We start from the raw sequence: 12,514 nt of genomic DNA, 5'->3' as shown, positions 1-12,514 counted from the left end.
CAGTCCCTTGAAATTCTGATGTGGCTATAAAAGAGAAGAGAATCTTGGAGAGGGATATTATTGCAACAGAAATTGCGGAGGTAGTAAGAGTTTACCATCTGGCAAGGCCCCCAGACCAGATGGATTCACTAATGACTTTTATAAAGCGTTTCATCAAACTCTACCAGAACACATGACTGGCATGTTTAATTAACCTAAATTAACAGGGTTCCAGCCTTGGATGCTAGATTCATAACTGTTGATCAGGGAAGGAAAAGGAAACGTTCCCTGAAATATCTTTTTCCAAACAGTTCTTTTTATTAATAAAATGTAATGTTAAATATTATCTAAAGTTTACTATTTCATCTTAAATGGATTATTTGTTTAAAAAAAGTGCCTGTGAAACACTTTTATTAATGACATTTTTTTGGAAACATGTCTGAGTGCTTTTTGGAATTCACACTTTTATGCATCCACAAAAGTACTCAGCTGCTCATAAGAGCAGACTGCCAGAAATCTCCATGTTTTTTTTTCCTTCCTGGAAGGAAGGGAACAGTACACACTTCCCAGATTGATCTTCCCAGTTGATCAACTGCCCTGTACCTTACACATGTATCTGTCTGCTCTGTTATTGTTCCCACAGAGCGAAGGTTAAGATGTGTAGGGAAGTGAATGCCACTATGAGCAAGCAGTGACAGCAGCAATAGTTGCTACTTTTAAGCTTTCTGTTTTCTAGCCCAACTCTTTAGCAAGACGTTGTCCACTTTCTTCTCCCACAAATCTGGGAGGTATGGAAAAAAAATTTCTTGGGAAATTTGCTCTTCCTATCCTGCTCAGATCCTGGGGAACTACACCGTGGTCAATGAGGGCACTGCCGGTGCCTTCGTCGTACTGGGCTCATCTTCCCTTGTGGAGCAATTCTCTGCTCTCGCTGCTCCTTTATAGCAAAGCCTTTCCTCGTATAGTTTGTATAGTGTGTTTGTGGGAAAAATATATGAATTATCTGCATTAATTTTAAGAGAAATGTCTTATTTTTCATACTTTTTTTGTTAGGTACTGGCGCTCTTATGTGCCCTTAGTTCTGAGAGTAAGTCTGCAAATGTACATCCAGTGATAGGACTGTGCAAACTCTTCTGAGTGAGCAGAGCGAGGGAGGACCAGCTTAGGCAGGTAAAGTTGTGTGGCAGGAGGTGAGGGAGCGAAGAAAATCATAAATTGCTCAAAGATGGTAAGTCTGCAGTGGTCCAACCATGCGCGTTAGCTGAACAGCTCTGACTTATACTAATGGATCTCAAGCAGATATCCACAGACCAGTTGACTGTCATTTGCATAAAATTATCTGGTTGCATAATCAAGGCGTTTGTATTTCTAACTGTTCTTCTTATTGAGAAGAACATAAAATAATTCCCTAATAATGTTTTTTCTAGATTATATGTTGCTGTGGTTTAAATATATATTGTATTCTAATCACATTTTCATGCTATGCTGATTATCGTGGTATTTCAGTACTCTCTGGTGATGCACTTAGTGATATGGTAGCATCACAAAAGGCTTAGATATAGCATAGGGCATTTTCTTAGAAAGGTTGAAGAAATGCACTTAAGATTTTAAAACAGAAGCAGTGAAGTATATGCTGATTTTTACAAGCTGTGGAAGGGCACAGAACTTATGCCAGCAGGAAATCAGATACTCTGAAGACATAGACATATTGGGCATGGGTATGTCACCCACATTGGAAAGATGTTGTGTTATTGCACATATGATTTGTATATTTTGATTCACATGGAGACCATATATACAGGTATTCAAACACTCGCCAGCATTAGTTCTTGAAATTATACTTCATTTCCTCATTTCTGTTCTGTCTGCCAAAAATAAATACTTGGTTATCTAACAGCCAGACTGAACGTAGGCAGCTAGATTGCATTTTAAAGGCTGTTAAAGGGAGCTGAATGTGCTTACAAGTTCTGAAAAATCAGACTACTTACTTAGATGCCAAAAATTGATATTAGTTCCTAATTTTAGATGCCCCATTATTTAAGTTCAAATTTCAAAAAATGGTAAAACAAGCAAGAGACATGTTCAGTGTAGACACATTTATGTTGTAAGAAATGTGTTCTTGTTCTTAATCAGGAATGGAAATAGGAGAGGTAGGATAGGAGGTTCTAGTATGTGAAACCAAACTGTACAAAAGAGTGGTAGATGTAATTGAGCTTCAATTCCGATTCGTTCTAGTGATATAGATTAACTGAGTTAGCTAATCTTTTCCATCTGGTTTCTACATTCTTATCATTGAAGAAAAGTGTTCTAATGTAATTTTAGGTATCACAGATTAAGTATGGTGGAGTCACCCTTTATCCCCCTTAAAGGTTTAGAATTGAGGTGAGCTGTCTGACCCGCAGGAAAAAGTGGAATTCAAGCTTATGAAGGAGGGAAAAGACATGAACTGTGCAGGAGCACAGTTTTAGTTCTCTGTGTCCATGCTTAGATCTTGTTCCTACGAACATATAAGTAGTACAAGCCTTTGAAGCTACACTGTTGTGTACGCTTAATGTAAAAAATAATGAAAATTAAAAATGTGATTAATCAAAAGGAAAATTGTAAAATTACAAAGCATTTTTAAATTGGTTACTGTTTATTTCATAGAAATTGATAATCTAGTCATTTATCCAATATACATTTTTTCTAGTAATTGAGATGGAATGATATTATTGGGCATTGTCGTGTAATTGTTCTTTTTGCCTGAATTATTCTTTAATATGAGAAAAAAATGAATACTTATGTTTTTAAGACTTTGTTAAGTTTTTTGATAAATTTGATGAATTCTTCTTAATAGTTAATATTTTCTGCTGCTGGGATAGAAGAAATATGCAGCTGCTGTAAGCCATCTGTTGAATGTCAATTTATTAATAGGATGTTTTGCCTTATCCCATCTGTAGCTCACATATTCAGGCATTTATTCTAATTTATTTCCTGGATAATACTTTTAAGCCATCTTTGTATTCATATTACCTTAGGGAGGGTTTTTTATTATTAACATCTCCAGGCTAGATTTTCAAGAGAGATCCTCTGGGTTCCATCAAAAAGAATGCCTCCAGTGTTGAAGGATAGCTTGACAATAGCTCAGGACTAGTGCAAAGAGCAGTTTCTGGTACTGTCACTACTGATAGCCTGCATTTTGCAAATGTGGGATGAAGTTTTCTGAATGGTAGCCTTTTGTCTTTTTTGTGTTACACTAAAAATCTGCTATGTGTGATGAGCAAAATATAAAGTATTTTTAAAATGATATTGCTGCATAATTCAGAAAATGGTTGACATCTAAAAGAAATGCTCCCAACATTACAAAATGGAATCAAAGATTAAGTGTTCAAACCTATGCAGGCATAAGAGAGAAAGATACTGTGTGTGTGGTGGAGGCTTCCATGATTGTGAACAGAAATATATTTTGGAAATAATAGAAATAAAGCGCAAAATATAAAGCTTTAAGACTGAATTTTTAAGATTGAATTTAACTTTTACAGTAAATAGAAAATACTCCTCACATGAAAAATAAAAATGGTTAGGAGTTAGACTTAAAGAATTTCAGGTAGTAAAGATAAAGCCAGATAACAAATGAGAGGCCCCATTATCTCTAGTACGTAGATTTATCAGACGTGGGAACTGTGTGTGTTTTCTGTACAAATTTATTTATTTATTTATTAAAACATGTACCACTCAATATTCAACACGTAGTACAGAAAATTGAGAATACTGAGCGGTGTATGTTTAATAAATATGTAATAAAGAGATGGTCAAAGCAAGTATTCTGAACACTAGTGGAGTTAACCATTGAAAACCAGCAAAACAGTTTTTGAAACATTTCTACTTTTCTTGAATTTAACCAATATAAATAATTTGATGTGGCAGTTTTTGTGGAAAGTACAATCTGTAACTGACTGTTAGAGAAAATTAGCTAAACTGACACAGGTACAGTAAATTTTACTTCTCCTTTGGAGGGAGGAGTGACTAAAGGTAGATCTATAAATACATATATATATATTTTTTCAAATACAGGAGGATCAGTTTGGTTCTTTTGTCCTCTGAGGTCACCATCTTTAAACATATAATGATGAGAGAATTTCTTGCATGTAGTTTTATTAATTGAGAAAAATATACTTTATTCAGGCGCTGGTCTGTATTTTTGGGAATACTGATTCAGAATATTGATGGTTGATGTGTAAAGAATAAATTGTTGAAAATTAGCCTCTGATGTTATAACGCTATTAAAGATTAAGGTAATAGTCCGTGTGATCTTTTGTGATCTTATCAATCAAACAGAAATATCTAGAAATTCTCTGGTTATGTTTCCTTACAGTTTCTAGTTAAATCTTACTATGTGATAAATAGTATTCTGCACTGATCATGTATATCTCAGTTGAACGTGTTACTTTACGTTAGAGGCAAATAGTGTGGTAGACTGAATTTTGAATATAGTTGGTATGAGCAGTCCAATAAATCTAAAGGAGCTGAAGTTTTTGAAAACTGAAAAGTAAGGAAATTAATATTCAGTTTCATTTGTGCATCTTATACCGTTTTCCTGATTCAGAAAGTGAATTACAATTTAAACTGTGTTCTGTTTCAGCCTTGCAGTTCACCCGGATAAAACTTTAGTAGCTACGGGGCAGGTTGGGAAGGACCCTTACATTTGCATCTGGGATTCCTACCATGTACAGACTGTTTCTGTTCTTAAGGATGCACATACACATGGGGTTGCCTGCTTAGCTTTTGATTCAGATGGCCAGGTTTGTATATCTTCTTTTTCTATATTTTGAATTTAGTTTGATTCCTGACCCTAGGAGATTTACACATTGAAGTATTCTGTATGTTTAGGTTGCCATATTGCTGTAGTATTGAAACTCCTATTGCAGTGACATTTTTAATGTAGGTATAGATTTTAAATACTGCAAATATATCTCTTTCAAAGAAAATGTTTTTGAGTCCAAAATCACAGCCTAGCATTCAAGAGTCATTGGGTATTGGACAAATATCCCTAGTAGAAATGGCCCTCCATGGCTCAAATATAATAGCTTCACCACCTACTTATCACCTGCTGCTCAAAGAGATCAGTTCCTGGCAGAGTCCTCACAATCCTGTTGCTTTTTTGGCAGAGGCACTCCAGTAATCTCACTGCTAAGAGAATCTCATTGGCTGGGGTGCACAGTCAATTTAATTGAATAAGGGAGTTAGTAAACAGAGTGTGCGGCTTTGTGCAATATGATTATATGATATTTTGAGACAGAATTAAAATATGAATAAATGGTGAACTACATCTAACTGCACTGAATTTTTTTCTAGAGGAGACCTAGTAGACTAAAAACATTCAAATGTGAATGAAGTAGGAGGAAAATATATGTAGGATTCACATAAAAGAGAAATATTTCACATTCATAGTTCTATGAAAATTAACTGCAACGTTGTCACTGAACGTGTATTCTAATATAACACTGTGGTCATACTTTACAGTTTGTTGCTAAAATATTTTCAGGGACACTCATAAGATTAGCTGATTCTTGTGCAGGTCCTTCACACAACAGTGTAGTTCTCTTCTTGATTCTTGCATGTCTTTGTATACCTCAGAATTAAATTCCTGTGGGGCAGAATTGCATTTAGATAATTTGCTTAAAATTGTGCAGTGAACAGTTATCTGTGCTTCTGTTGGGAAACGCTTTACCATCATATGCCTAGGTACGCTTCCATTGATCAAGTGAGACCAAGTGTATGACACTTTCTGAGATCAGAATTGGATGTACGATGTATAAACTGTATTCCCACGTGAAACAAAAGTACTTTCGATTGTGCATTAGCTTATGTGTATTCTGTGTAAATATTAGTCTGAAAGGAAGGACACTGACATGAGCAATTCCCTTTCACATGCTTTGCAAGCATTCGGTAACCTGAATTAGTAAGCAGCACTATGGATTATACTTCCTCATTAAAAATTGGAAACAGCTTTCTATTTTAAGCCTAGTTTTCAAACCTCTCCCTCTAGTTTTCTTAAAGGAAAACCAGTTCCTTTGAAATCTCATGTGCCGCTTCTCATTAAAAAAGAAAGGTGTTCCTGTGAAGTGTGGAGTGTAAAATCAAATGAGAAAACCCCCAGATCAAGAGACCAGAATTTCTAATGCTGTATTTTTAAGATGTTGTTCATTCAGAAATACCTGCTCTTAAATTTTTCTCTTAGTTTTAATTTTTAAAGAGCTGTGGATAAACTTTTTTAACCTATTTAAGCACTAAATGAGAATAAAGAGTCACCAAAGAGCCCGGTTGTATGAGGTAAAGGTGCAGGCTCTTCTGAAAATCCTGGTAAGTACCTAGCTGTAGTTAAAAACTGAACTTGCTGCTGTATTGACCTTGCAGAACAGTGACATTCTATTTCTGGACATATTGGAGAAGTTGCAGTTTACTCTGGAAATGAAAAGTTACACAGAACGCTTTTATATCTGGAGAAAGGCCAATGCTGGAAAACATAAATATTGATAATTTACGTTGGCTTTTTGCTGCTCTTATTGGCTTTGCAGGAGAAGCTGCTGTGCTGAGCCAAAATTGAAGGGCACGATAGAGAAGATGTCAGCATGGATGTGGACTTTGAGTATGTGGAGTTCAAAGCTTCTAGCAGTTCCACTTTATTTAGTCAGCAGTCACCCTAGGGTATTGACATCTTGTGGTAGGACTAAACAGACTTCACATGCATTGCTCACACATTTCGTTCAAATGCATACCTTTCATGCTTTTTATGTTGAATATCGATTAATATCCAAGCAAGCTACTTATTTGACTTCCAAAACACAAATAAATTCAACAAAAATGTATCGTATAGGTGCATTAGGAAATATATGGTCTCTATCTTACCTCTGCCAGCTATCTACTTTCTAAATTAACAGAGACTGAGGAAAAGCCCAGGCAATTCTACTGCTTCTTGACCTGAGCTAGATTGCCATAAAGTCAGCTTGGCTTCCTCCTGCTCAGATGTCTACAGCTTCTGGTTCCGAGGAGAGCTGCTGTGTTGAGAGCTGCACAGCTCCATTGTGTGGATTTAGTGTGGGTCCCAAAACAGCAGAACTGCATTTATATTTTAGCCAAGTTAATTAGCTCTCCTTTTACCACAAACTCTGAGGTGTCTGTTTCAGACATCCAAGTAAATTTGTTCTGAATTATTATGCCCTGCTGGACATTAGCTAGCACTGCATGGAGACAGATGAGGTGTCTTTGCAGTGCTTCCCTGGCATAACTTACCACAAAGTGGGTGATGGAGGGTAAACTGAACAGTAAAGATGGAGAGTAACCAATATGTTTTTGTTAGCATTTATAGTATACAGAGAAGATTAATATGCAGCTTAAATCTGGGCATAGCTTACATGCATCCTTTATTTTATGTAATAAGGCTTTGAAATTCAAAGACCAATACATTTTGAATAAAATTCCTGTGAATATTATCTGTAATTAATTAACTGTATTTTAAAAATGCTAATGGGAGCTGAATACCTGACGCACTTGCCGGCACTGTTGCTGTTTGAGAATATATATTTTAGTTTGTGGACATTTTCCTTTATGGTCAGGAGAGTACATTTGGCAGGGGGGAAGGTGAATCTTGTTCCAGTGTTTAATGAAGAGCTGTCAGTTTGCATATATTTAAGCCTGTCTTTTGTTGAACCAGAAATTAACTGCAGTTTCTCCACAGAAGTACTAAAATCTATCCTTCACAGAATTACCTACAAAGCTAATGTTTTTCATACAGAAGTATTTCACCAAAACAGTTCAGTTTGTGTTCTGAGTTGTTTCAGAAGGACTCTTTGTGTACTTTTTTTTAAAAAAGAAATGAAGTAAGGAGGGCGCTGCAATAAGACATACTTAAATTTCTAAATTTTCCATGAGGCAGCAGTAGGCTTCTTTAGCCAGACCGTCTAAATCAGTATAGATTTAACAATCATTGTTTAATTATGTGCATTAGCTACTTGGCAGGTATTTTCTTCTGGTAGTTCTGTCAACAGAGTTCTGTCAAATTTAATAAGAGGAGCATTTTAATAAAATAATAAAAAGAGTATTTTTAAAAGTGTAATTGTTTGAACCAAAAGGAAGTTCAGCATTTATTACTTTTCTTTCCTGCCAGCAGGACAACTACCTCAGTAGGCCTAAATTAAAAGAAAATGTAAAGTGTTTCTTAATTTCCTCTAATTTTCCACTGTCCACCTACCCTGCTAGTGGTAATTTCCTGACTGGGAGTTACAGTTCAGGTCTTGTTAAAATGACAAATGTAAAAGATACTGTAAGTGCTGCCATGGTTTCCATGGTGAAAAGAACAGTATAAAAGAAGTGAAAAAGAGTTAGAATCCTTGAAGATTCCATGAAAAATATTTTATGTTCTCATCAGTACATACAAAACTATGGGTAGGCATAGATTGCTCAAGGGCAAATAAAAGATATTTTGTGCTGCAATAACAGTCCTTTCTCAAGGTAAATGAAATACTTTGATTGTGACAACTGGCATAAACATTTTTCCCTACATATCCGATTTTATTTTCCCTTCGTTATCATAGGTGTGATAAAAAAAGTATATTGTCTTAGGTTAAATGTGCATATTCAGTACACATCTGAGGTATATACAGTTGAAATAATGACAGAACTCAAAATTTTGAACCCATCTTTGGCTACCATTTCAGAGACTCACATACGGAGACTATCCAAAGAGATTGTGATATAATGTGTCATCAGAAAGTCTTGAATACTTGGCATCTTGCAATTTTCTGCATTAGCTTCTCACAGTTTGGTTTAACAAGGCCTCAGGTGTTTTTATTTTAGCGAAAGACAATATAAGAAATTGTACTCAGAGAAACTTGCAGTACGTCTGTAAATAGTTATATTATTTTCTTCATCAATACAATATTGCTTAGTACACCTTCTTCAGGATATTGCTTGAGTTATGCATTATTCACTAGGCAGAGTTCAGCTGTTGCATTAGGCATAACATGTGTTGGTTTAACTCCTGAGAAGCCAAAGTTAAAAAGGATATATTTCATTGCTCTTAAATAAAGGAACTGCAACTATTCAGAAGACAATGGAGGGTACATGGGTAACTACTGCTTTTAAAGCAGAGACTTTTAATAGCAGTTCTCTTAAGGAAATTGCATTTGTATTTTTACTGCATTGTGTTTTTATGCTTATAAATGGCATGAAAAGGCATGGAGTACTTTATCTCTGATTTATTTTGCTGCAGAGTGAAAATTGGAGCCTTTTGTTTCTTTTTGAATAATGGTTTCCTCTCTTAGTTATCTAACACTTGATTGATAACCTTGCAGCAATTAGTACTTTTTCCAATACAGCATTTTAAGAAGTCTTTGGTAATTACACTTATTTTCTTTCCTGGATCAATTCTTTTGTAATTACACAAAAGTCTCCAAACTTTTAACAATTTGGCTGCTGAAAAGCTGAGATGACAAAAAATAGTGGACATCTAATTAAGGGAAGCTTGCAGTACAGATACTCAGTTTGCAAGTCTTACCTTTTTTAAGCAAGTCTTCAAGAAAAAGGTCTGGTCAGTGTTATATCTCAGCTATATGTCTATTTGAACCTGATGTTTCGTCTGCTAATCTCCATCTCTGAGAACAAAAGAAAGATTTCGATTACTGCATGTTCTTGAAGTGCGAGCTTTCCTATGACAGAGCAAGATGCTTAGGAGCTTCAGGTGGACTCTATTGCTTATGGTACCACAACGGATATGACTTTTTAAGAAGCTTTAAGAGCTACCAAATCATTTCTTATGAAAATAATCTCTCATCTTCTCATGCTGTAAGTTACTCAGGCATATTCATATTACTGACATGAATTGGACTCATGCATCGTACCCATATATACAGTTAAAGTATATTTGGTGCTAGCCTAGTCTTCACACTGGTACAAACAATGACACCCAGTTCCATAGTCTCTGGCCTTGACAGTCAAAAGATTTCTCACCTAACATAAAAACCTGTTGGAAACCACCTACTGTTGGACATAATGGGCACAATCACTGGGGAAGGAAAAATCTTAGCAACGTCCACAATCTTCTGGGTATGTTGTAGATGTATACAGTGCACCTTTTTTTCCCTTCCCTGCTTATTCAAGTACTTATCATCAACACTGTGGTGCAGTCAGAGCCTACCTGGCTATTTACTGTCTAATAAATTTGGCATAGACAGAAAGATTTTCCCTTCGATCTTATTTTGTTGCTTTTCTTTCCCACACTACTGAGATTTTAAAGAATTACAATTATTATTTTAATTGGTGATTCGCTGTGGTAAGTTATATAAAAGAATTATTAAAGGTATATCCAATTCTGCTTCTGAAACTTAACAAAATGAGAATAAAACAAGCTTGGTTAATATTTGGAAAAGGTGAGTGCTTTTATTTCATGTTCACTCTTAATATCAGGTCAATAGCTGAAATTGTTAAAGTGCTGTGCACCTGAAAGAAGCACTTCAGTTGCTTTCATGGTAAGAATTGTGTTTGAGACATTGGTAACCTGAAATTAATAACTTGAGTCTTTAGAAAAATTAGACATTTCAGTGCTTATTCTAAGGAACAAATGATTAACATGAGTATCTTGATGGTGCCTTTAGCAATGTAGTTCAAACACTAGTCACAGGTAATAAACTGAACTGGAGTAAACTAATTTTTGAGTTGATTTTCTGTTAACTGGATTTTTGTTGTTTTTTCTTAGCGTTTAGCTTCAGTGGGGCTGGATGCCAAAAATACAGTGTGTATTTGGGACTGGAAGAGAGGAAAACTACTGGCAACAGCTACAGGCCATTCAGACAGGGTAATTGTATAAAGGGTTTATCTGAATTTTGTCTGGGAGTTATAAAAGTGTTTTTATAATAATTTTTGTTTATATCAAGTTAAGGCAAAGATAATTTGATCATTCTACCTAGCTTTTAAAATATTGAATAAGCTATTTTTTCCAGTAATGCCAGACATAGCAGAACACTCGATGATAGTAAATGAGACACATGATGGATTCTTGAGCTGGCTGTCTAGCAAGCCTAGGGAGGAGATTACACACTGATTAGGATGATTTATAGCTCTTTATATGAGACGTGAAATGCTAGCTCACTGGACAAAGATAATGTTCTTTTTGAATATGTCAAAAGGACATTTTGTCCTCAAGGAGAGTTTAATTACTTCCCTTTTGTATTTTCTCAAGATAGTTACCCGTAGGAAGAATATAATTAGGAAAAATGTTCCTTTTATATCAATTATCTTCAAGTAAATTATCTTCTTTATTATTCTTTATTTATTCTTCTTCTTCTTCAATTATCTTCTTTATTATTATTACATAATAAACAAAGTAAACATGAAAACTGGGCAGGTCTGTGTTTAGGATATTACTCAGGATTAGGAAATGTTTGAACAATTTTAGCACAAGCAACAAACTCCCCAGCATATAGAAGCACAAACATGCATACGCTAAAATATATAATGAATACAATCTCACAACTTTTTTCCTGTGCATATTATTATATTATAATATACTATAATGTTATTAAAATGTTGTAGTATTTTACTACATATGTTGGAGTATTTATATATAATAGAATATGCTTAAGCAGAGCAGCAGACTAAACCCTTCCTTATGGTATGTGTGAACCTACAGTCTATCTGCATCTTTTGTATCATCTGGGTGAATCTAGTGTTTCATTTTTACTTACAAAGTTCACAACACAACAGAATCTTATTCTTTATTCAAATCTATTCTTTCAGAACTGATTCACTTCTCAATTACTTCAGTGGAAGTTTTGCTACTGACCTCAGTAGGTACGAGATCAGGTTCTGAATTAGCAGAAAACTGCAAGACAGACAAGAAGTACTCAAATTTTAATTTCATTAGACCTTCACAACCAGAAACACAAGACTTTGCAGTGGGAAAGAATGCTTATCTGATTAGGTCACAAATTCTGGTGATTAAGTGGACAGGTGTCATAAGGCATTTCCAAAGGTAGACTATCATGTATGTTCTAATAAAATTTAAATAAAAATAGTAATATTTGGTAGGAAAGCAGTGCTCTCAAACATATCAAATTAATGGTGGGTCATTTTAAGATAATATATTCCTGTAAGCTGATTGAAATTCTTTGGTGATTTATACTTAGCGACTAAAGAGCTAAAAGCAGAAAATATTCCCATTGTCTTTATTTGCAGCTGTATGTATCCAAAAGTAATTAATGAGTGTGGTAACTTTTTTGGTTCTCAGCTGGGACATCCTAAAGACTTAAATGCCAGAGGTGAAAAGTCTAAAAATGACGTGCTGTTGAAAATCTGGGCCTAAATACAAACTTTTTATTTCCAAACTTTATGCAACATTTTTCTTTTGGCATAATCCCATAGTCAGAGAATTCACTGTAAGTTTGTTCTGGTAAGGTATATAGGATCTGATACTCAAATTTGAAGCATCCTTATATGCTGTTATAAATGTAAATGTAACATTAATGAAAATGAAAAATACAATTTTAACTCTGTAAATTAC

The 12,514-nt window shown here is 34.9% G+C and overlaps 1 protein-coding gene across 1 annotated transcript in view; it reads left to right on the top strand.

Moving 5' to 3' along the window:
- EML6 (EMAP like 6) overlaps positions 1–12,514 on the top strand; it is a 159,158-nt gene that overhangs the window by 49,082 nt on the left and 97,562 nt on the right. The window contains exons 3-4 of the mRNA XM_068939947.1: positions 4,601–4,760; positions 10,712–10,810. Coding sequence (XP_068796048.1) covers positions 4,601–4,760; positions 10,712–10,810 — 259 coding nt within the window. The remainder of the gene's footprint in view (positions 1–4,600; positions 4,761–10,711; positions 10,811–12,514) is intronic.

Source organism: Struthio camelus, chromosome 3, assembly GCF_040807025.1.
Source record: "Struthio camelus isolate bStrCam1 chromosome 3, bStrCam1.hap1, whole genome shotgun sequence".
NCBI classification, from domain to species: Eukaryota; Metazoa; Chordata; class Aves; order Struthioniformes; family Struthionidae; genus Struthio; species Struthio camelus.
Note: the sequence above shows the minus strand (reverse complement) of the source record. Positions and strands in the feature narration are given on the sequence as shown.